This window comes from Aulostomus chinensis, chromosome 10 (genome assembly GCF_037954235.1).
Source record: "Aulostomus chinensis isolate RoL2024-O1b breed Wild chromosome 10, RoL_Achi_v1.0, whole genome shotgun sequence".
Classification (NCBI taxonomy): Eukaryota; Metazoa; Chordata; class Actinopteri; order Syngnathiformes; family Aulostomidae; genus Aulostomus; species Aulostomus chinensis.
This window is the reverse complement of record NC_141329.1, coordinates 4,416,322-4,442,014: the sequence shown is the minus strand read 5'-3', so window position 1 is coordinate 4,442,014 and position 25,693 is coordinate 4,416,322. Positions and strand designations below refer to the sequence as shown.

The 25,693-nt window shown below is 43.0% G+C and overlaps 2 protein-coding genes across 5 annotated transcripts in view; one reads left to right on the top strand and one right to left on the bottom strand.

The window, feature by feature from the left end:
• Positions 1–21,001, bottom strand: part of hip1 (huntingtin interacting protein 1) — a 46,969-nt gene extending 25,968 nt beyond the window's left edge. The window contains exons 1-5 of one of the 4 annotated variants that reach the window (XM_086215673.1): positions 20,849–21,001; positions 19,806–19,928; positions 2,073–2,136; positions 1,172–1,314; positions 668–724 (exon numbers count right to left, since the gene is read on the bottom strand). In XM_086215673.1, coding sequence (XP_086071799.1) covers positions 668–724; positions 1,172–1,314; positions 2,073–2,136; positions 19,806–19,922 — 381 coding nt within the window. In that variant the 5' untranslated portion in view covers positions 19,923–19,928; positions 20,849–21,001. Of the gene's footprint in view, positions 1–667; positions 725–1,171; positions 1,315–2,072; positions 2,137–12,339; positions 12,877–19,805; positions 20,120–20,848 lie in introns of those variants that run through there. The other 3 variants (XM_086215676.1, XM_086215674.1, XM_086215675.1) reach the window with 3 other exon arrangements.
• Positions 21,002–22,790: 1,789 nt separating this feature from the next.
• Positions 22,791–25,588, top strand: bcl7bb (BAF chromatin remodeling complex subunit BCL7B b). Its single transcript, XM_086215079.1, has 6 exons — positions 22,791–22,978; positions 23,442–23,517; positions 23,606–23,693; positions 23,834–23,992; positions 24,254–24,357; positions 24,804–25,588. The coding sequence occupies exons 1-6, from the start codon at positions 22,866–22,868 to the stop codon at positions 24,873–24,875; spliced, it is 612 nt and encodes a 203-aa protein (XP_086071205.1). The 5' UTR covers positions 22,791–22,865; the 3' UTR covers positions 24,876–25,588.
• The last annotated feature ends 105 nt before the right edge of the window (positions 25,589–25,693 follow it).

Sequence of the window (25,693 nt, the reverse complement as noted above, 5' to 3'; positions counted from 1 at the left end):
GAAGCGGGAGTGTCACAGCATTACACAATAAACCCCGCAGATTTCATCAGAGCTGTCAGCATCAATACTGTTTTAGACTTTTAATCTATACAGGAAGCGATGAGGTTCAGCTGTCAGCAATAGGGTCTTAAAAAAAGAGGTGAGAGCAGGAATTCCATAAAACAAGCCGGAAAGCTGCCAATGTAAAATTCCCAGCTACAAGGCTGTTAAGCGCAGACTTGGCTTGTTTTACAGGTACTAACAACACAGTCGTGTGATGGCCACAACAAGCAGGACAGTTGATGACTTAACGTGACTGTTACGAGCAATCAACATGCTGCACAGCTGGAAACACACCTGTAAGTTAATGTCCGCGCAGGTGTTTTGGTTTCCATTTGGCTCAGTTTGTACACAGAATATCACTCGTGGGGTCTCTGCCAACATTTAAATCCAAGCCATCAACCAGCCCGCTCTCCATTTAAGAGGTTTCTCTTCACAAGAAAAATGCCAGTGAGGCCAAATAGAGCACAGAAACCAAAAGGCCCGAAGTATGACACGATTTAAAGTTTTATCATGGAAAACTCTGCCTGTTCTTCAACCGTAGTTGATCATTTAATAATGACAATAGAGTCGTGAGCAGCAAAAAAGAACTGATGACAACCTGCTTCTGTGGTGTGTCGTTTCTTACCCACATCCTGCTCATGTCAGTTAGATCTGCCTTGTTCCTCATGGAGTCCTTGATCACCTGGGGGGTCGGCAGCAGCAGGCGGAGAGACAAGGAGGGAGCAAGAAGTCAGAGTGGCACAAAAGAAGGTAATCAGGTTTGAATAACTGAAGGAAATTTTAATAAACGACAATCATCAGCTAAAATTTTCTCTCTTTTAATTTCACAATGCCAATGTCACACTAATTCCGGGCTCTCCTGCCCACTACTGCACCCCTTCCAGCACTCCGGGCTTCATCCCACCGTCTCTCGCATCTTTCGCACCTGAGGAGCTTCACTCGGGGCACGTGGGACAATCCTGCTATTACCCCCAGTGCCCCCCCCACCCCTAACAGGCACCCGGAATGACCAGAGGAGTTGCCAGTGCAGTGACCAGAACACATCACCTGCAGACATGGCCGACTGTGTCTGGGAACAGAACCAGCGACTCTGCATTGGTAACAAACAGTTATGTTGTTGTGTACGTACGTTTGGATGTCCGTCTCGCAATAGCTTGTGGAAGACGTGGCAGAACTTCCAGCAGAGCACCGCGTTGCTTGAGAGAGGGAGCCGGTTGACTGCTGCCCAGAAAGTGTGGGCACCTTTTTCATGATGGGTCCCCAAGATGCAGGGTGACAGGAACGGTCAAGGATCACTGGCTTATAGAGTAGTTAGTGTGTTTGACTCCAGCTATGCAATAATTCATCCTCTGTTTTTCAGTATTTTGCTCACTCTTGCTCATCAGGATCATCTCTGAATATTTGTTGGAATCTGAGGAGTTGCAAACCGAACAAATTTGTCATATTTTGAGTAAAACAACTGTTTGGATTGCAGTATCATTTGTATTAAATGTACTTTTTAAATTGCATAATGAGGATACTACAGGTGCCGCCGCCCCCACCCCCAAACCAAACACACATTTAAAAGAACAGTTTAAAGGATTTTCACCAGCATTAATGCCCTTACATTGAAAACTGCTGGTGAGTATTTTGCTTGAAAAAACAAATACCTGTCAAATAAAAGTTGAGACAAATTGTAGTGAAGATTATGGGCTGCAGATTATGTATACTCATACTTTTTCACCACAAAACAAAACATGTAAAATTTAAAAATAACAAAACTTATCCCTTCACCTCAGGATCTTTTAAATGACAGATTTGTGCTTTTATTGTGTTGAACAGAAATGGGGAAAACCTGTCACATTGTGTTTGCTGTCACACACACGATGAATTTAGCTCTGCAGCAGGACCGTGCACAGACGATGGTTCCAGGTTACATCAAATTTGTTGTTTTGATCCTGAACTAATGTAACCCTGCAGTCACTGAGGAGCGCTGTGGTTTCCAAAAACACACACACACACACACACACACACACACACTATAAGGATATTCCTGGCATGCTTCTCTTTGACAGCGACCTCCTGTGTGTTGATGGCCTTATTGATGCTGACAGCCTGTAAGGAGGAGAAGTAGGAGGAGGAAGAGAGGAAGGGCAGAGGAGAACAGAAAGAAACGGAGAACACATAAAAATTCAGCCTGCAGCTCCCCCCCCCCCCCCCACCCACACACACACACACTTCATGATGCTTGCATTTAAGGTTTTCATTTTAAAACTTGACACTCTTCCACCTTTCAAGATGTTGCTTTGCCGACCTGGGGAATAGGAAGCAGTTCTGTCTGAGCAACGGTGATTGACCCATTTTCTACAGAGTTGGTATTCAAGTCAGCAGCTGAGAGGCCTGAACTCCTCTCCTCCTCTGATTACCTCCACAGCTTCACAACTGCTGTAAATGAGACTTGCAGCATCATGTGTATTTTACCTGCCTGACATACAGAGAACAGTCACCATCTCAGATTAGACAGAAGAAACTAAACATGTCGGCGTGTGAAGGAGAGCAGGATGTCAAAATAATGTGATTTAACTCCCATGAAGATTAAAAAAACAAAACAAAACAAAAAAAAAAAACGGTCCGGATGTGGGATTGTAAAATAAAAGCTCTCTACAGAGTGGGAAAAGGAAGACATCACTTTCAAACCATGACTCTGTGTTCACTTTTCTTGAGAAATCCTAACATGTCAACATTAAGGGAAAGTTCACCCAAATATTAAAAATCTAGTGATCATCTCTGCACTGTGGCTCCATGACACTTCCAATGAGCAGAATGGAGGTATAATTTGGTTCAGTTAAGGCTGTTTTAGGTTTGGAAATTGTTGACTCCAGTTGTTTGGGAGGTCACTGCAACACCTTCTCCTGTGAAACCGTCTGAAACCGTCACGAGTCAATGAGTCTGTGTGGAACATCTTCAAACTTCAGCCCCAAACAATCAACCCACCTGATAGAACAGCAGAAGAATAAACTAAATACAATAAGGTGTCACATCTCATGGAAGCTGCTGGGGATGTTTTTAGTTTTGTAGGTATTTAGTCGCACCTGATGAGGCTCCAGGGAGCACAAACATATGCATGAAATTTGATGGTAATCCATCTCACAAATGCTGAGTTCTTTGAGTCTGGACCAAAGTGGTGCAGAGGCTACAGCGCGGGGGGGGGGGGCTAAATGTCATGAACATGTTCTTAAGTGATTCTTTCTTTTTAAAGCATCAAAGTGCTGTAATGCTTTAAAAAACACTTAAGTTGTTATATTGACATAAATGTCAAAAAGAGCCCATTAGCATTTCCATCTGTAGGCTCCAGGTCTGCTTCGTGTGAGACTTTAAGCCGTTTCAGATGGCTTTCAAAAACAAGGTGTTCTGAAGCAGCATCTGCTGACCTATCATGTTACACATGAAAGAACCCCCCCCCCCCCCCAAAAAAAACGTACACCTCGCACACACCACAACTGCCTGAAATTCCAACGTTGGGAAAACCCAGCCAAACCTGCAATTTGGCAACAGGATTTGTGCAGCATCCTGCACTGTGAGAGTTACGGCCGAGGTCAGGAGAGGACAGGAGGCCAGCCTCAAAATCTCACTTCCCGCAGATGTCCCGTCTGCACCTCTTCCAGTATCTGAGCTGTCGGGACAGGAAGTTAACCCCAAGAAATCGCCGCAGGAGGAGTCGCTAGCAAAGAGGAAGGGGCTGACTTTGGTACCAGTAAGAAGACCGGCCGTGTTCCCGTGCCACTGAACATAACATGCACCGTGTTTTTTTAAATCTGTTGCAACAGCACTAACTGTCATCTCCGGGCTGTTCTCTCTGGTCCAAACCACAAGAGAAAAGTTAATTATCTGCATGTGGTTTGTATTCATTATCACTTCTTATTTACAAGTAAAGCACTGAGCGAGCCAGCAAACACTCACAAGTGGATCCATTATTGGATTCAGTTCCAGCAGCTGGTCAGGGAAGTACACGAGAGACTCTTTCAGCAAAATTCCTGTCACATCTTTATAACAAAAGTTCAGAATCATGCAGTTGTTACTTTTGTCTGCAGTTGTTCACCTCCTCCTCTTACATTCATCCTCACCAGAACTCACGTAACAAACCAGCTGATGGGAGATAAACAACCACTTGACCAACACCGTTGAACACTTCAGTTTTGGTTGCCTGCATAGAAAATAATCAGGTGCGCGTTTCAAGATGGACGCTATACTTCAAGGCCACATTCATAAAGGCACTTTGAATTTTAGACTACTTTGAAGTTAAAAAATATGTCTGTGGCTCTTCAACAAAATAACCTTTGTAATTTTTTCCAGAGCTTTCAATCCTGTTTCACAATCGCCACATGGAACACGATCAAGGGCGTGACAGGCAGTTGAAAGGAAAACAGCTTGTCAGTAATGTCAATTTATATTAGTTTTTCAAACTACTGTTTCCAAGATTAATACAGTAAATTTACAGCTTTTACACACCTTGTTTTATGTGGCTACCCAGAGTTTTCCAAGCATGTGAAACTGCTTCTCATCTACATGTGAGAATATTTTGGAGCTCAATCATTCTTTTAAGTTTCATACGCACTTCCACCACTCAATTTTCCTTTCCAAATTGTGCAGTTACTTGCTGGCCAGACTACCCTAATTAATAAACCGTCGTTAGACCGCCGGAGAACTCTGTCAAATCAATACAAAAAAAAAGGGACAATCTTAAAGGATGTAACTGACTGCCTTTGAGTTTCCCGCTGCAGTGTTCAAAGCTTCTTAAATGAGAATATATTGTGGCATGATATTTAAATGATGGTTGTTTTAAGCTGGCACATCCATCAATGCCAGATCTTTTGCTCGCCGTGGTCAGCTGGATATGATGGGTTCATAAATCACACATGAATCTGGTCGTACGATGATTGCTACGGATCTGCTTCGGTTTCTACACGATTGATAAATGAGGGTCACTATGTTTTCGATATTGCCCCTTTTACTCCGTCACTCACACACAGAATCTCCCAGTGCAACTGGTTCCCACATGAGGGTGACCCAGTTAGCCCACAGTAAGACTTTGTACTTTGTGTTTGGGTTGAATGAGAGTGCCAGCTGCCTAGAACTCCTGGCATCGGCTGAGGTGGCTCGCTGGCATCAATGGCCGATTAGCTCCTCACAGTGTGGCCACGCCGCCCAGCTGACAAATGGAAGTGATGAGAAATTCAAATCAGAAGTGAGAAGTGATAAAGACCAAAGACGAGACCTGAGGGAGTCTGACTGGTTCATCTGGACTGAGACGGCGACGTCCTCCCGCGCCTTTCCTTTCATCCTTCATCGTGTTAAACGGAAGAGTTATGATAGCGGTTCAGTCAACGACTGAACACAAAACTGCCTTTCACGTCTCCTACCACAGAAACACATTTACCACGGCTTTGGTGAGGAACAAAGTGTTATAGATACAGTGGTGAAAGCATGTTAAGTTGGCGAGGCCAGGCTGGTCCCTCTGTAGAGAGCAGGACATTGATATGCTGATGGTCGCCTGGCTGTGTCCACTGAAGCTGGAGCAGGGACAGGAACCATCCTCTGCCTGCTAAATGAAACAGACCTCGCTCGTTAGCCCCTCTACTCCTGACGATATCTGGGAGATCAGGCTTTGAGGACATAATTGTACTCAAAGAATCAGGTATTTTCACCTAAAATACTTTACAATGATAATACTCAAAATCCTTGGTGACTTTCCTTAATATAGACACAATTCTACTATCTCAATCAGCAATAAAAAACATATAATAACAAAAACTTCTCACAAAATAAAATCTGTACTTGTCTCTAGGCAGATATTGTGATATACGATAACAAAAAAAGGTGTCTGAATATCGAAATATCAATTTTTCTCCATATCACTCAGCACTATAACTCATAAACAACAACTTTCTAATTAAGAAATCTCTTTAAAGATGTAGGTGAGGGAGGATACCCACAAGTGAGACGCTCTGTCTAGTTGCATTTTTTCCCTCAAAATCTGAAATGAGTATGAAAATCCTCATTGTCTGCTACACACTGAAAGTGTTATATTGCGGCAACACTAGCTGGAGGCAAGACACGCAAAAAGTCAATTGCAAACATTAAGTCCATTTGTAACTTGATCATGAACAAGTCTTGCCATTCCTTAAAATTTATCCGATGATTCCGCTTCGGTTCGAACAAACTTCCCATCTTCTTCACCCTCGTATGTTTGTATTCCCTCAGTTTCTCACAGTCGCATGACCATCATTCACATACCCTCTCACTTGCTGGGAATTCTCCAGACAACAACCTGCTCTATTCATACATGGGCCTAAATTGTAGTCGGGAGCTGGCCGGCTGTTTAAAGTCCGGTTCGACTGATGTGCACATTTGGGTTCTCACACACGCCTCCTCCAGGTAATGTTCAGATGCGTTGCAGTGAAAGCAGCTGTTGAATCACTTCCCCATCGCGGCTGATGAGCGACTCCTCGTGTGAGTCAGGCATGCCATGGAAATCCGACGTCCATGTTTGTTTGGGAGCCATGTCATCACATCATGGTGGTAGTGGAGAAACAACAGCGCTCTTGGATACATTTAAAGTTAAAATAATCATGAGATAAAGCCATGACCAGCAGTGGTTCAATCATGACTGTGGAAAACCCCATGAGAGTCCAATAAAAGAGGACAAGAGTAAATTTGGAAATACTTGTTCTTGCTGGATTTAGATTCTCACGATTGCGGCGGCAGAGGACAAGTCCTTGTGTGACCCTGATGATTTAATATCTGAGAGGAGAGATTAATCTTAGTTACAGTACCAAGATTAACTGACCCCTGTCATTAAGGTCTCGCAGGAGGAGGACACAGAGTACCAAAGATAGACAATGTGGTCCCTTTTAGCGTCACACATTTGTCAAATGTCTGGCTGGTTCTTGTTGCATTTTCCTGATAAAGAAAGGTACTTTATTTCCTGACTGCTTCATGAATTGAGTTAATGTCAGCTTTTATGACAGTTACAGCGCGTGTGGAGCTTCGGATATAGTTTGACCTTCGTAACAACCATCGAAAATGACGGGAAGTGTTTTTTCATGCGAGCACTAAAATTCCCCTTTGTCAAACACTTGCACTATCGAAGGTCAAAAAACAAAACTTTCTAATCAGATCACGGGACGTGCGCAGAGCCTCCCTCTCACAATATTTGACGGTTTTATTCTTCACGCACTGGACCAGCATCGCTAAACCTATCTGGAGGACAATGATGTCATGTCGCGATCTCAAATGCATGGTGGTCCACAATGCAGGTGACAACCCTGCGTCTGCTGCTCAGACTTGTCCAGCTCCTGTATAAACGTCGGGGGGGCGGAGGATGGAATGAAAACAGGAAGCATGGATGGCTGTCTGTGAATGCTGCAGCACTCTAACAGGCTGAGGTGCGCTGTTGGAGGCCTGGTCATTGTGGGTGACGCACTGGGGGTTGAGGGGTGTTTTTTTTTTTTTTCTTTTTACACAAGAGTTCAGTCACGCTTCCTGTCTTGGCACACCCTGCACTGCCCATTTCCTGCCTGGCTTCAGCTAAAACCTACCCTCCTCCGGACTCCACTTCCCTTCAGCTAGAAAACTTGCTAACCTGCTATTCAGCCAGACTCTTTCAGGTGTCTTCAAAGCTCAGCTGCCACACCAACAACAACATCTTAACACAGACCATCACAAGAGTTGGTTTGTTCTCTGCTTCACAGGTCTGGTTATGAATGCAAAGGTTTGATTTTACACAAAGCAGCAGCAGCGGCTTTTGTCATAATGACATGTAATTGAAATTACAGAGCAGCTTATATCAGCAAGCTGTGCTGATGCCGCCACAGAGCTAAATCCAGCTCGTGTTCGATCAGTAAAAAGCAGCAGCATGACAACGTGATTATCACATCATCATGTTTGCTTATAACCAACTAACAAAGCACCAACGGAGGCTCCTCATTTCTCCTTCAGGATTTAGTCCATGTAAATTCAGGTCCCACTGGCCCTGTAAGTGATACCTAGACCCGTTCTGGTACACCTTACAGGTGAAAAAGGGACTAAAGAAATTTAAATAAGCACCAATAGGACAAAATTTGGATTCCAAGCTGAAATACAAAAGCCAGCATCCCTGCTCTTCCTTAGTGTTTATTGGTGGCTGAAAAAAAAGTAAAGAAGATCTTTCAACAAACAGATCCTTTAGTATGCGGAACAACAACACTCGTATTACGCAATCTTACTGGCCATGAGGGGGCAGCAGAGGTGAGTTGTGACAAATTGCAATTAGCACAAGTTTATTTGACAACAACCACTTATCACCACATCAGATATTCACTCTCTTCTTAGCCGTTTTGGTCTCCCCCAGCTTCTGAGGAAGAATGAGTAGCTCATTAGCAGCAACATGCTCCGCCAGGTTTATTAGCAAAGATTTGCCTATTAGACATTGAAAATCATACTGATAAGAGCAATGACAATTTATGAAAACTTAAAAATAAATAAATAAATAAACATTTCACTCAATGTAGCATCAAAAGAAAAATAATGACCTGACAAGATTCAAAGGGGTTTCTTGAAGCGGAGTGGAACCTGGGTGAGAATCATCTGTGGTTTTATCATTTTCACATACCATGATCCATTAGTAACATCCTAATATTGATTCCAGTAGCTCGAATGTTCTCTGCTGGTTTGTTTAACCAAGTCTACATCCTGATTACTCGTGTTTTTGATGATAAGATTACCAGAAAGTCTGACCAACTAAAAATGTGTGTCCCCTCTTCGGAAGTCCCTCTTAGTATACCCAAACACGACTAAAATAAACACTAGAAACCGAAAGCTAGTCTTGCTACAGTGCATGTCTCACACACATCCCCACCACAAGTTACACCAGCATGAAACGGCACTTTGACGAATGCATTCAAAAATCAGATAATAGATGGAAAAGCAATTTTGGCCTCAAACATATTTCCAAGTACAACCCCACCCAATTCAAAAGGTCGCTCCTCTGAATAGAGCCCTCTGTGTTGCTTGTTTAAGGTCCGTTTTACATGTTGCATCTGACATGAACATCCGCTCTCACACAACTGTCACTCCACACCTCTCTAAAGGAACCTCGCTGGCACTGAGGAGAGGAAGGTAGTGGAAAAGGCTGCCTTTTAAAGCCGTTTGTCCTCAGTAGTTCATGAAACCGAGAGAAAGTTGTGAGAAGGAAATGAACTCACAGAGGTCTTGTTATACAGGAATGCAACAAACCGTGAGAGGAACTGAACAAAATCTGCGACGCAATTAATATGGCTGCTCATAAAAGACCTCCTGTCTATCAGCCACTCATGTCAACCTAATCATGATCAGGTGCAACAAGCATGAAGGCTGAAGGGATGAAATGACTTGCTAGATGTGTGAAAGCCTGTCTAACTGTTGCTGGAAGCAGGTACTCCGTGGAATACATCACCTAACTGGAGCATCTGGTGATACACACATGCCCAGTGGGTTGACATCGTCTCAAGAGCCCATCAAAAATCAAGAAAACATAAGAGCTTCAGGATAGTTGAAGTGTGTGACCTCGGGTGGGGCGGAGGACAGCAGCTGGTTAAAGACACATAGACATATGCCGAAGGCTGGGCTGCAGTATAATTAAACTCTCAGACGTACACCCCCGTGGCAGCTTTATGAGCCTCTCCTAATAGGATGACTTTCTGCAGCCTCGTGTGAAGGAGCCTCCGCTCTGAAGCGCCTATTCTTGCAGGACTGGTGATGTCATCAAGACACCTAATAAAAGGGAACATCTGTGCAGCTCAACGAGGTTCCTCAGCCAACTTTGTCATTACTCTCCAGCACTGATCATGTGTGGACATCCATCATGGAGTCGGTGTGTGTGTTAGTCTTCCTGAAGGACATGATGGCGTATGTGGGGATGTGACACCTATTAAACTGTCCAACAACTGTAAAACTCCTGCAGCAGTCAGTGGATCTACATGCACACTCGCAGTCGGCCATTTAATTGAACTACGGTTGTTGCGCCAGCACACATGAATCAATGGAGAGCTGATTTATTGACAGTAGGATGTCCCCCTCCAGGAAAGCAATGTAGGTGGCACTGTGCTCCATTACTGCTGCTTGCAACCATGTTTTTGTTCTGGTTCAGCTTTTCCACCACCGGTCCCAGAACCAGTTTAACAGCAGCCAACAGAGTGAAATTCAAAGGCTGTTAAAGAAAAAGTCACAAATCCTTCAGATGACACAGCGTGTTTGTCTTCTGTTCCGTCCAGGAATTCGTTTTTGCTGTCGTTTCACCTGCTACAACGATATTCCCCTGTTGGTATGTTGGTTTGACTTTAAAAACTTGAGAATAGCAATTTCAGTCAAAGGAACATGTTCGCATGTATCTAAAATTTCAGCTTGAATTGAATTAACACATTAAACTGACTTTTTGAAAATGATACAACCATACTGAGTGTTTCTAAGCGGCACCATCGTCCGTAAATTTACAAATTTAAATCTTTGCTGTGCATGTCTGAGTCCTTATAAACTTTCCTGGAGTAGTTAGAGATGAACACAGACCTCGACTGAGAGATGGTACGCACGTTCCACATCTGATCAGTGACACTGGAGGTGCACAGTATTAAAATCACGCGATATTTGAGGTTGCTGGTGTGTTTATTTACAGGTATAAAAGTAAAACCTGCATGTCCATGTTATATCTTGTGTGAATTAACAGTAGTATTTGCATATAAACAAAATACGTCTGTCCCCATGACATGCTAGAGTTCAGTTAACGCCCTGTAATCAGAGATCCCAGTCTAATTCCTGAAGGGGAGGGTTGGTTTTTTTTTTGCATGTGTGCTCCATGTTTCCTGTCTGTTACCACTGGTAACTATTACATAAAAAGGAAAAAAACTCAAATGTGACTGAAAGAAGTCTCAATTAACATTTCCTTGAGAGATTACTCTGAGACTTGGTTAGTCATGATTCATGACTAACCAAGTTTCTCAGGTTCAGTAAACCCAAGTGTCACCGCCAGTCTGAAACAGCCAACATCTAAACACAAGGACGTTTCTGTGTATCACTCACTTAGATGCCATGTGGGAATGTGGATTCTCTCTGCCCAGAGTCTGTTTTCATACCAGTGTGTCTCACACACTCAACAGCCAAAACACAGTGACAGACACCCTCAGGGAACAGCCTTGAGGGGTTGGATTCACTAGACTTAACAACATCATCCCCATCACATCAAGTTATTTGCCTGAGAAATCAAAAAAACCTCAACAGCGTGGAGATTCACCGGTGGAGAATTTCCATCAGTACACCTACGCCCCGTCTGCCCCGACTGACTCTATGTGGGCAGCTGAGATCTATTCCGGAAATCAGAGAAGGATTTTCCACTTTTTTAGGTGCCTCTACTCTGCATGGTCGCCTTCATTGTATCTCTTCCGTAGACTCTCTGTGCTGAAGACCCTTGGAAAGAAGACCCTGCTTTCATCAACCACCCTCCCCCACACCTACACAAGAGCTAAAAGCACACCCATCCCTTCCACGATGGCAGTGAAAGGCCAGTCTTGTTGCTTAAATGCACCTGCTACTCTCTTAGTCGCTGCATCGTCCCCTGCCAGAATAAATGCCTGCAGGACATTTGAGTTAGTTCCATTCAAGTTAGTTCATTCTGACTGCAATAATCAATTGCTGCTAATTCTCTGAACTTGGTAGCGGTTTCAACACTTTGTATTCCAACGTTCTTTACACCAGGATCCGTTTTGCTTCTCCAACAGACATCAAAACAGACTAAACATCATTCATGACACACTTGCAAATATTTCTCTACGAACCTTAGTCTGACTGGAGACCGAGACCACCGATCGCTGTGGGCACAAGAGCAGCACAGTGCAGATATTTTCATGTCTCAGACCTCAAAATAGAGCTGCAAAACCTCATGTGTTAATAATGATGAGCTCTACAACACAGGATGCTTCTGATGATTTGACCAAGGATACAGGCATGTAAACTATTATTGTTTTTAGTGGGCTGCTCTATTTTAGCATGGCCCTTCCTCTCAGACCCCCCCCCCCCCCTTCGTTTGCCAAATCCCATTGGAATAAGGCTTCACGGCTTCTCCACAACCAATAAAACAAAACTTCCCGCATTTAACGGTAGACAACAACAAGTCGCTGCTTGCAAGGAGAACAACTTGCATGAGCAGCCCTGATGTGTGTGCGTGTAACAGGACTTGTTGGACACCACCCCCACCTTCAACAATCTCACCGCAGCTATCGGTAAATAGATAACAACAAACCCACCACTTACAATTTTACTGAGATCCATGATGGTCCCAGCAGAGCGGCGTGGATCCTCGCAGATCCGCTGGCTTCAGTGCCGGGGAAGCGATGAGGCAACAAACGGATCTGGGAGGAGAAGGGGGAGGTGGAGCGGGCCGTTAGCTCAACATGTGTCCCGATTTGGTATTAAAATGCTCCCCTGTCCTTCCTTCCTTGCTTCCTTCCTCCCGCGTCTCTGCTCTTTCTCTGTGAGCTCTATGTGCTCCCTTATCGGCCAGGACTTCCAACATCCGAGCGCCGAGAAGCCGCACTGTCCGGGAGGTACAACACCGAGGAGAAGCGCTGGTAACAGCCGCACGTTTCCCCGCCGCTCCGCGCTACAACCACCCGCTCTGGGATCAGCACATAGCGGCTGAGAGAGAGAGAGCAGGACAGGAGGACACCTTTATTTTGCAAATAGCCCGCTCTATTGCCAGACAATAGTAGCATGGAGCCCGCAGAGTGGGATGGCTCCAACCCGTTGGTTCTCAGACTGGGGTCCGGGGACCGCCAGGGGTCTTACTGAAGGGGAGGGGCGGGGGTTGGGGGTCCAGGAAATGAAAAGACTGCTCAGTGTTCCTCCTTTCAGCAGGAGGTTGCACACACGGGGAGGTCATAACGTGGACTGCTGGAGGACACCTGCAAGACCCTGATCCAGGTGTGAGAGAGAGCCCCCCCTCCCCCCCCCAAAAAACAAATAAACACCACAAGCTCACAAAATGTGGTGGCAGTTGGACGGTAATGTTGCGGACAGTTTCTACAGTTTATATTTTCACTCTCAATGTCTGGATGTTGCATTTTAAGTAAAGCAGACGAAGTCTTGAAAAGAACAAGTTTCAAAAGGTGAAAAAAGCTCAGCAGCCTGCATGACAGCAATTCTGGGGGAGTGATGCCCCCAGCTGGACTCGCCCAGACACACAGCCACAGCTCTTCTGTTGACAAAATGTTTTCAAGCCACACAGTGTGTGAGTGCTCGCCTGTTTTCTGTTTACATTTTTCAAAACGGGTTTCACATTCTGACCACCAGCAAAGCATTATGAATCGGCCCATTTAGCACTTTTATAGCCTCTTTTTTTTTTTAAGCCTGCCACTTGTAGCCGATCCAGTGGAAGGTGAAGATAAAACCCTGGTTTATTTCCTCACCCTCCAAAGAGACATTATTTTTAGGTGGAACATATGTGTCCATGAAGTTGCTCCTCATGTACCCGTCAAAGCAGAAGACTGTCACAGATGTAGAGCAGCAGATGGTTTATTTCTACCCAAAACAATACAGACAGTAGCTTCTTGTAGCTGGTGTACTCTGGGGTGACTAACATGACACAGCTGACAATAATGGTTGAAAAGGGAAAGTTTTCAGTACATTGTCAGAAGATTTCATGGAAAAGTTAAAAAGTTAAAGGAATTTTTACATTTTTTTGGAAAAAGTGTAGGAGACTTCACATAGGAACTCACAGGAACATATGATAAACCAACAGGAATAAACGGGACATTTTAGGGCAATTTATACTCATTTTGTTTAACTGTGAACTGTGCATTCTTCCATCACGCGCACCAGTGCACGACTGTTTCAAACAGCTTACTGTTCAAACTGGCCCACCGATTGACCGGGAAGGCTCGTTTTCTGTTACATTACCGGTAACCATGCTTGGGATCAGTTAGCTTTAGTATGCTAGGGATCTGTTAGCTTTAGTATGCTAGGGATCTGTTAGCTTTAGTATGCTAGGGATCTGTTAGCTTTAGTATGCTAGGGATCTGTTAGCTTTAGTATGCTAGGGATCTGTTAGCTTTCGTATGCTAGAGATCTGTTAGCTTTAGTATGCTAGGGATCTGTTAGATTTAGACTACTATTTTTCTATTGTAAGTAATAAGATGAGTTAAGAGTGGTCATCTGTTTAAGTTGTATTCACAAATAGATGACGTCAAAAGTGTAATTTTTAAAAAGTGTATAACACATGTTTCAATGCACATCTGCTCTCAAGAATGCACAATGTAGATTTCTGTATGTGGGAATATATTAAGTGTAAATTCCCCCAAATTTCCATTTCCCCATTAATTTCTATGGAAATTTTCCAACTTTTAATATTCACAGAATTTTGCACACCTATCTACAACAATTCTAGACCAACTGCTTCCCGCTATTCTTTGCTTTGTAAAGACAACTGCATGATTGGTTTTGCCCCACGTATGATCCTATGATCGAGCAGCGGTTACGTACTTTGATACACAACCCAGAGCAGTTTCTGTTTAATCACCTAATAATTGTCCTTTTTAATGATTCATCATTGTTTCACAGGCCATCAGGTGACCAAACGGTGGCCATAATCTACAGGGTAGTCATTATACCAGCATAGATGGGCGTTATACCTCCAGGCTATTCAACATAAACATTCTGTCTGGAGACAATGCCGTCTCTTTTCCAATGAATCTCTTTATTTCCTGGTACGACGTGGGTCCTTGGCTGAGGGCAGTGGCACAGAGCAGTGCTCACATACAGCAGTCCCACTCTGTCTCTGCCTGGCTGTTCACTCTGCCACTCAGAACCCAAGTATTCCCGCCTACGATGCACATTTCTGACATGGATCATTCTCTTCTCTTACTGCAGGTGTAGAAAATGTCAAAAACACCTACTGCTTTGCCAAAACTGGGAAACCAGTTGAAACTAATTGCAGTGACTGTCATTTATCCTCATCTAGAAGAGCACCAAAAAGTATCTTTGGTGTTTATGTTGTGCCATCGATATCTACATAGTGGTATCACATCTCCACTACTACGATATAAAATCAGCTTTCGAGGCATCAAACTTCTGCTGACTGACACTGCCGAACACAAGTTGTTCCTAACAGGACACGTTAGATTGCTGTAGATATGAACTTCACAGTTGACACACTCCTCCGCTTATTAAAACCAAACATTAGCTGCACTGGTAGCGGTTAACAATATAACATCATTCAATTTGTATTGATTGAGTTGCAAAACAAGGGCCGTGTTGCACAAACAGACTAAACCCTGCCCACTGGGGTCAAAGACCTCCAACCAAGAAGTCTCTTCTCTTGACGGATTGCGAGGTTATGACATGAACTGTGACTTGGGCAAGTTTTTTTTCCTCAAGGAAAACAAACAAATACAAACTTCTGTTCTCAGAGATTGTGGTGGTTAATTACTTTGGTTGAGTAATGACAAGGGGTCTTAACATCATTCTCTTCAGTAACAGAAGTGAAAAGATAAATAATGATTGGTTAGTGACCATTCATTCATCAAACCATGGCGCATTTGTGTTTGAAGCGTGAGGACATTTGTTAGGGCACCTCCAATTACAATGAGGTAGGCTACAGTCACCCTTCAAACAACAGGGGACTGACAGTAGCATATGTGGAAAAAGAGAAGATGAAGTATTTCAGTGAAACAAAACCAATGTCATTAATGCCTTTCTGTTCGAGCGGAAAGGGTCTACTGACACAAAGCCAAAATCAGACACACTCCAGTCTACAAACTAGTCAACTGTAGGGAGACGCAGCCCAGATAAGCGATGAGGACAGGATGTGGGTATGTCATGCAGGTTCTTTAGTGTGCTCATAAAATTACAAGGAAACCAAAGCTGGCCTGATCAAATGCATACAGGGAAACGAAAATATGAGCCTCGGTCTGGACAGTTGATTTATTACCTCAGTAAACATCTTTATAATGAGGTTATGCTTCCAGTCACTACTCTCCAAATCCTCTTTAAAACAATTTGTTTTGTGAATTACGGTCCCAGTTAGAGTAAAATAGAAGGCAGAGTATGCTTCCCAGAGTGGTTACCATGGTGATCAGTCTGTGTCTCAGTCAGATCCAGCCCTCACTCATCTCCTGCTTCACCCTCTCATCCAAATACGATCGCATCCAAATACAAGATGGCAGCAAGTTCAAAGATGGAGATGTGGGTGACATCATGCTGGCTACATCCCCCCCCGTCCATGACTGAAACATGTCTCCATCCTCTGTACGCAGCTGGAGAAGTGCATGGGATTTATGAAGCAGGTTTGTCCAGAATTCGTACACTCCAATCAGCTTTCCCTTTCATCATGACGCTACATAAGGCATTTTCATTAATTTATGCCAACTATGCAGGTGTCAGTCTGACTTTTGACCTCAGCTGCTTGTGAAACTCACACTTCATTGACCTCTCCTGCTGCCCAATTTCTAGTACAGCCAAACACAGAAGAAAACTCTAACAATCTGTACATCAGAGTCATTGTTGTCACCGCCAGGAACTCATTGGTGCACTTTGTTCCACTTACTGGCCCGTCACTCTGGTCCAGCTCTATTATTCTACGGGCCAGCCAGTGCAATGAGGCCACAAACCACCGCCTGCTGTTTCTGCTGCCTCAGTACTTTGAGTGCTCATGCTTTCACGCTTGTCTGTGTGAGCTGCATGTACACAGCGGTGGATATCCATCTAGTACCTGCTTGCATTTTGAATCACAGGATGTACAAGGAGGCAGACCAAAATTGGGCAGGAGAGAAGGAGGACAAAAGACGGAGGAGATAGACAGGAAGTTAAAGAATGCTTGTCTACATCCGCCCTGTTGATCCCTGCCTGAGCCCGTGGGCGGCTCCTCCCCTGAACTGCCTTGCTGCCGGGGCACCAAACAGTCCAAAAACGTGTGTCTTTCACTGCAGGTCCACACAAACTATACAGTCACGCCAGCAGCAAAACACATGTGCACTGACTTGCAGATACAAATGAGTAACCTCTGTGTGGACAAGCAGGAGGAGGCGGTCTAATTTTAAGGCCTTAATTATGTAACATGCATGCTGCTCGCCCCAACTGAGGAACTGGTGCCCCAGAAGCCTTCCACAAGCCAATTATGGTTCCTATCTGTCCTGAGATTACTACCTACACCCGCTTCCAAATGAAAAACTTCTTCTGGCCTGTGACAGCTCCAGGACTGATATGCAATCCGAGTACACATCACCAACATCTCTGAGCCTTTAACATAGAGATTAAAAATGATGACTTCAGAACAAGGTTGGTATTTACTTGTTGGTTTTTTTTAACCAGAACACACCATGACACACTGAAAGTTAAAATCCCCAAAAACTAAAATTAAAGAGCCAGCTGCTATTATGAGGCGAAACATGTCATTAAAAGCGAGCGCTGTGTGCTATTTGACTGCCCTCTTCCTTTCCTTTTATAACCCGGAGTGGATGACACCGTGACAGAGAGGATTTCCAACACTGGTTGTTTACCCAGCTCAGTGGAGAGACAGGCCAATAGTTCTCAGAATCTTACACACCTTTAATGCCAAGTGACGCATTAGTAGTGGAGCTTGTGTTGTCTAATGCACAAAAAGCACAGCAGGACTGCCACTCTTTAAATAATTTACTGTATGTCAGAGATTTTCTACTATTGTACAAACGACTGTATACGTTTCTACCATTTTAGGAATATGGACAACCTCTTGCTCAACAGTGCTTCATCATATCACCAGGTTAACTTCATGGCTGAAGAAGCAGATGACACACACCAACGGTTGCGATTGAAATTATACAACCACAAATTAAAAAAAAAAAAAAAAAAAAAAAAAAGCAGCATGCAGGCGTTATTTGGAAAAGTACCGTGAAAATGTATTTTTGTAAACTATATTTTGGTTGCCATTTGTTTACTCTATTAAAACATTGTTATTTTGAAAACACAAGCTAAGAAATATGAAGACAAAGTAAGTCTGATGCCTGGCTTCCTCTCTGGTTTTGTGATCCAATGAGTGGTTCAGATTTGACGCCCCTTAACGCATCACAAGAGCCTTCAACTAGGAGCTTCTTGACTGTAACTGCATCCTAATGTTGTTAAATGCACTGCACAAATTAAAAGTAATAAACTGGTTTAATGCAGAGGAATACATGTTTCAAAATTACCAGTCATTTGTGAGTATTTTCTTCTTGATAGCAAGTAAGTACATCATTTGTAATAGATCCTATTGCAATATTGGCCATGATATCACAATATTTTTTCACCCTAGCATTAGTATCTATAGAGGAGGTGAAAACAAGCCGCCCCACAGATTTAGGCAGCTTTAGAGCACAACAGATCAGATGAGATTATCTCTCACTGATCCACTGTAAAGTAGAGAGCACGTTCATTGATTCCTGTGCTGCCTGCCACAGCTCTGGATCCCCGGTCAAAAATCAAACACAGCAAGGATACATGGGCGACAAATCCTAATCAGTGATTAAACACCGCATTACTGACAATCTATTCGTATCAAAATCAGCTGAGCGTGTCATGCTGCTGTCGAGTGGCGCCAGATAGGCAACAGTAAACCAAACCACACTTGTTTCAACTTGCATGAATATTTTTTACCTCAAGCTTTTACGCTTTATGATGTTGACGATGATCATTTTAGGTTGACACACTTCCAGGGATCTCAGGAGCCTCACAGTGACCTAGTGACCACGCTTGGCTTGGGACACATAAAGCCACGCATGCGTCCGTCTCTCTCTGCCTCTAATCCATGCTGCGACTGTCCCGCATGGAAGAGAGAGAGTGTGTGTGTGTGTGTGTGTGAGAGAGAGAGGGAGAGAGAGAGAGACAGAGACAGAGACAGAGAGAGTGGTCTCCATCATCTGTGAGGTGGGGGCACGTGAAATGCATGCAACCATCTAATAGTAGAAACAGAAATACCTGCTGTGCACATTTAGACTATCTAACTTAAAGGGGAGGAGCATGATGTTGCAACACTATCATGGCAGTTTGACTGCCTTGATTCATCTGACCTACTTTTCCCCTCTCTCCCCTGCCTGGTCTGGGGAGAGGAGACAGGAGGGGAGGGGAGACCACCAGGCAGGAAGCAGCAGGCTCCACAGCATAACAGCAGCCATACATGCTCAAATTCAGACTTAAAGCTACCCTGTATTCATCACCATAGACTTTTCACATTCCAAACATCTAGTTTTTAGCCCGACGCAGGTTGCCCGATCCCATCCTGGTGCAGGGGCAGCCTGTCATACACAGTCCACCTTTCTCCTGGCTGGTTTGTCCAGCAGATAAACAACACAGTTATCTGAATTCAAAAGACCACTGACCTACATTTCAACGGCTCTATTGTTGTACAGTGGGCATCTCTGCTGATCATACACACACACACACACACACACACACACACACACACACACACACACACACACACACACACACACAGTGAGAGCAGCAGAAGAATAAGCCCATGATCTATTAATTCACTCATGCATCAATCAAAACTAGTAGTAGTGAGTTCAGTTAAATTCAAATGTGGTTGTGTGTGTCCAGAGCTGCCATCTCACTAGAAACAATCCCACAGTGCTGGGTTTGTTTTAGGAGCTGACAGCAGACCTCCAGACATGATCAGTATCCTCCCACATCGCGCACACACGGCAGCGGGACCTTTACCCCACGCTCTCAGGAAACATGGTGTTCATTGACTCCGTGCTTCTACACACCTGTCCTCGCTCAAAGTTTTCCTTCTCCAGCTCCAGGCTATTGGCCCCTCCGGTCCGTCGGATCACTTTGGGGATAGCGTTGGGTACTTGCTGCATGGAGCTTTTTACTCGGTCCATCGTCGTCTTAGATTAGAAAACACAGCAACAAAGAGGAGGGGAAAAAAACACAGTCAGTCAACAAATTTGTGTGAAAGAAATAAAAGCCAAGCTGCTCCAGCTATGGCGGGCAGCTGCCCATGCTGTGCTGGACTCGTCACCCCTGTTCACTGGACCATTTAGCCTCCCTGTCCAACACCCCAGTCAATGACAGGAACAGCCTGAACGGCACCAGAGTAAAGGTAGACAAGAAACACATTCTACTTCCGTTTTAACTTTTCACAATAAAAGCCATTCATCGCATCACCGTGTGAATGTCTAGGTAAATTAAAACCACCTGTTTTAATTTTAAAACCTCATGTTTTAATTTTACTTATTACGCTTACATCAACACGACCAAATGTCAGAATTAGCTCGGAGCTAATTGGTAACATGTATGACTATGAGATCGGCATGAATTACATCTTAGTGCAACAATCAGAAATAACTATATGTCCTATTTGACTCCTGATGTTTATGCAAACAATCAGTCAACAACTCATCCAATCAGCTACACGTTGATTGTCGCTCTTCCGATGTGCAGTACTGAATTTCAGGTCTGGAGTTTGTGGTTCTCAAAGCTTTTGAGGAGACGACCTGAGATACAGGCAGGATTGTGGACAGCTTTGATGCTACATGATCCCTGACATCAACCAGACAAAAGTCAGAGAGGTTTTATGAAGTCACACAACACCTGGTTTCTCAAACGATGGGTGCTGCTTTGGTTATATAACTACTCAGCTCCCAAATTTAGTGGATTCCATTTAGTAAATCAGAAAAACTAAAATGGGCATGAGGGTTTCAAATCAAAAACCGCTGTCAGACACTATTTTACGAACATCTTTCGTGGGTGAGGACAGGCCTGTCAGAGCAGAAGTGCTCCGTGTGGCTAACGACAGGCAACTTACCAAACATGCATCGTCTTCTAAATTCCTTCCTGCAGCAACACTGCACAAACACCAACATCTGGGGGAAGCATTTATGCCTTCAAAGGAAGAGCTACTGGCATCTGCTTTTGGTATGAAGAAACAATCGGTTGCACATTGATCGGCGTCGCTATTTGGATATTTTCTCTGGCAACTGTCACAGACTCCTCCCAGTGTTGTCAGCCACTGGCTAGTGGCCCAGCAGGGCCCGCCCACTCAGGATACAGTAGTGAGTTGTGATTTAGCATTCCCTAAAAAAAATCACAAAAGCAGTATTATTGCACTGCAAGGAAACACACATCACAAGATTTTAAAAGAATATGCACCTCAGGCCCTGGCAGCCTAATAATGAGCCTGGCTGGGGAAGGTTTGCTGTAAATGAAAGGAAGGAGGAAGGAAAGTCAAGAAAAAACATTGTTACAATTCTGCTTTATTTATGTTGACAAATGTAATGCGTACACGCATCTGTGCTCGATAATCTCATTGGTACACTATACGGGGACACTGAAGTGTACTTCTCGAAAAGAAGACCACTGCAGTAGTCGAGCTGGCTTGAAATACAAAGGTTATTCAAGAGCTCTTGTGTACCGTAACAAATATTAAGACCAATTAAGAATTATCAGAAAGTTCAAATGGTTGAATAAATTGCAACTTCTTGTAAACAGATGCAGCCTATGGAGCCATTATCCTAGAGAGATTCACCAACAATTCTCAAACATGGACTAACTACCCAAAGTAAATAAGCCAACAGAGTAACAGAAGAGTCCTTTGACGGTGTAATCTCTGCAGGAGAGAGACCAGCCCTGCTGTCCTGATTACTACCAGCTACGTTTGTCCAAATAATCGCAGAACCTGTCATTGGAGTAAGTCGCCAACTACAGTACATTGTCGATTGACTGGAAGGATTATATGCCAGTTCCTTGGCTTCTGTCCCTTTATGCCCCCGCACGTTACTATATTTTAAGAGGGGTTTGCCACACACAATCGCACTGTAACGCTCAGTCTGTTCAGATCAGCCTTGTGGATTAAAGAGAGCTGTCTTTGCTCTGTACTCCTGCAGTTTCGGCAAGCGAAAGACAAACTCTTGTCGCCATTCCTATTGCATGATTCATCTAAATGGCAATGTGCTCACTTTCCTTTTGTAATATTTGCATGAAATACTAATTTCACTAAATATCATTCACTGATATGTATCTTTATATGCCTTATCATAATATGGCAATTCTGAAAAAAAAAATCTAAGACATAAAATTAATCTAAATCCAAGATAGACGTTCTATGTGAAATTATTCAAAAAATCTAATATTGAAGTACAATGAGAGTGTCTTATCAAGCTCTTATTATCTATATGTTTACAGGTATATTTTGTCCTGCTACAAGTACACGGTGTTTAAGAGCAGTAAGATATTGATTAAAATATAGTATTCATTTGATATTCAGTGGCTACACCACACTGTGAGTTAGAAATACCTCTGACAGTTAAATTACATCTCAGCCACTGAAGCTCAGGAGCCCTCCTCGCTCTGCTTGACTCAAGGCTGCCCCCAGCTGGTCAAACATGGGAGCCAAAAATCAAAATCAATAGGAATTTAACCACGCTGCTGTCTTGTGCAAAATAGACATATTGGCAAATAAAGCGTCATATTTTTTAATCTTAATCCGAAAGTTTTGAATTGCATATGTATAAATTGTTAATATGTTCCAGTGAATGTAATAAACCAATTACTACATGTTTTATAAATCAGTTATAAGCCGTTATTCAGAGCAATTTATGCGGCACCCGCTTGTTTAAAGTACCTATGTTTGAAATAGCTAAAAATTAAAATGTTCATACGGTAAAGGTGCCTCCAAAATGTTGTGGGCTACAGTAGCTAGCATTAGCCATGATACATTAAGAGCCAAGAAAAAAAAGAGAAAGAAAAGGCTGTCAAGTCTCGCGAGGTTTCCACTGTAACGAAGAACTGGGGCTTGGTCTTGAAGTTTTCAGATGCATCTGTAGATGAATCATAACAGCATCAAGATGTCGGGACGATCAGGCCGTGCTGAGACCCGTAGTCGGGCTAAAGATGACATCAAAAAGGTCCTGGCGGCCATCGAGAAAGTGCGGAAATGGTATGTAAGCTGTGTGGGGGCAACATGGAGGGAAATGTATTAGTAGACCGTAGGTTGATAGCTGCTGCGTCGCTCAACAAACTTCAGTCGGAAAAGTTACATGATTGACGGAGCTGTTGACCAATCAATGGGCTCATTTGACAGAAGAGGCGGGGCTAGCTAAATTTTTCCGCCGAGAGCTGTCAATATGGCTACAGCCTGACATGCTGCGCGCCACAAATGAGACGACTGACCTGTAGCCACTTAAGAATAATCACAGTATTTGCTCCTATACATGCAGGTGTAATGTACACAATGCCGATCAACCTCCAGTATAGGCTATTTGATGAGGTGCCTTGACAGGGAAGATAGTAGCATGTACAGTACATCATGCTATAATGCTCTTTAAGCAGATGATACTGTGTTAACGTCAGACTTTAACTAAGCTCCTGACTAAAATTAGTAAAACTACTTTCATCCCCAGGGAAAAGAAATGGGTGACAGTTGGAGACACATCCTTGCGTATTTTCAAGTGGGTGCCAGTGACAGAAACAAAGCAGGTGGGGGCTTTGTGGTGTCCATGTCTTTATGATTCTCCCTGATTCAAGGTTAAGTGGACTCATTTCAGTGTCTGCTTTCCTGTGTTAGATATATCGCACCAAATCTACAGGTGGAGATGTGAGAGGACTGAAAGATGTTGTCCTGGAAAACACTAACTCTCTACTGGATTTCACTGGTGAGTCCTCAAATGTAGGTTGTTTGCATGAGGAGGACAGGAAAGACTCAATATCACATGATTGAACCCATGAAAAGTCCAGATTTGAAGCGGTGACCTCATGTTCAGTAGAATTCTTCTGTGCCGCTGTTTTGCCCCAGATGAAAACAGCAACCAGAGCTTTCTGTCAGACGTATATCAGCCTAAGATGGATAACAGCAGCAGCACCTCCAGCTCGCAGCAGGTCAGTCCTCCACATAGCTCCAGCCTCCGGACTGAAGACTCTCAGCCCCCAATGCTTGGCCAGGAGAGTGTTGATGGTATGTAGATGCCTTTCTCTACACCTTAATCATATTATTGTTTAGATGTAAACACATAAATGTTAAAAAAACACACCCACATTACAATTTTTAAAAAAATTGTAGATTTATACATAAATGTGGATTTATTGGACCAACAGTCAATTTGCTGTGATTTCTTTTAATCGACATTAACCACAAATAAATCAACACACATAACTTTGATTGGCTGTCACAGCTGAACTGATGAGGATGTGATATCATAACACTTTATGAATGTAGAACCAGTTCACTCTGGACAGGAGGGAGCGGATGAGCCTCCTACTCTCATCAAGGAGGACCTTCTCTCTTCAGGAAATGCCCGACGGAGCGCTCCAGACACACAGGTCAGCCCGCTGAAGAAAAAAATCAAGTACTTAGCGCCGAACAACTTTGAAAAAAACTTGTAACCTTGATCATTTTGCATTTGCAAGTAGAATTACAATATTAGGAGGAATCATTCTGGGGTCATTTGTCACATTAAAATTGAAAATCATTTAAATGAGAAAGGTGTAATTTTTGCAGTGATTTATACTAAATATAAATCTTCGTAGATTTCCATTTGCATGCTGGGATATCTTTTCAGCACCATTATACTTCATTTAAAATTAAAATCAGAAATGTATGGTGACACATTTTGTACAAATATTGTTCCTCCTGCGATTATGATATCTCACTAGGCAATACATTTTCAGATTAATTTACAGCCCTGATATTTTAACTGTTATAACGTTGTAGTGCACGTGAAATATCTATCCTCAGGTGTTTTTTTTTTTTTTTTTTTAATCAACAGGAAGAACTGGATGAATCAGGAGCACCTCCTTTAAAGAAGATCTGCACAGGAGAAAATGCGGTTCTGAGATAGCTTTAAAAATATATATTGAAATGCACACAAAACCTGTCCTCAGTTGTTGTAAAATTAGCTAAGCTTTTAAAATTCCAAGGCTCTAAAGTTCTCCTTCCGCAATGGTTACTCATTACATTTCAGTAAATGACAACAAAAAAAAAACCAACAACAAAAAAAACATTTTACTGTTAGAACTTTGTCTTGTTTTTAAAGAATTTCCAAGAATGGCGTGTCACTGATATAGTAGGCAATACTCTTGCTATACACATTCTGTAAATGTCTAGTTTTCTGGAAATGCCCTGTTTCTCATTTATCCTAGAAGAAGTCAGACTCTGCTTTTGCATGGCCACATATCCAATTGCATACTTGTTTTGAGTTTTGCAGGGCATTTTGAAAATGTGTTCAGTGTGTAGCTTGATGCAGATTGATGTTTAGATATGCCATTATATAACAATTTGATGCCCGAAATAGAAAACACCTCTTTTGGCTTATCACATGCAAAAAAAAAAAAAAAGAAAAAAAAAAGAAAAAGCTTTTTAAATTATTTATAATATAATTTGCCCATGTTTATAACAAAGGATTTTTGTGAATCCTAATAAATGCTCTTTTCTGTTTCAATTCAGTGGATGTGGTCGGAACCTTTCCTTCATAGAACACTGATGGAAATAATTCTACATATATTATGAGGGTAGGCCTACAGTCCAGGTCCTATTGTTTAATGAGACAAAATGGAGCCGAGACAATAGGATTAGAAATGAATGTGATGATAGCGACGCAAAGCCGGCTTTAATTTGAACAAATACACACTCTCAGTACCATAATATCATATATGTATG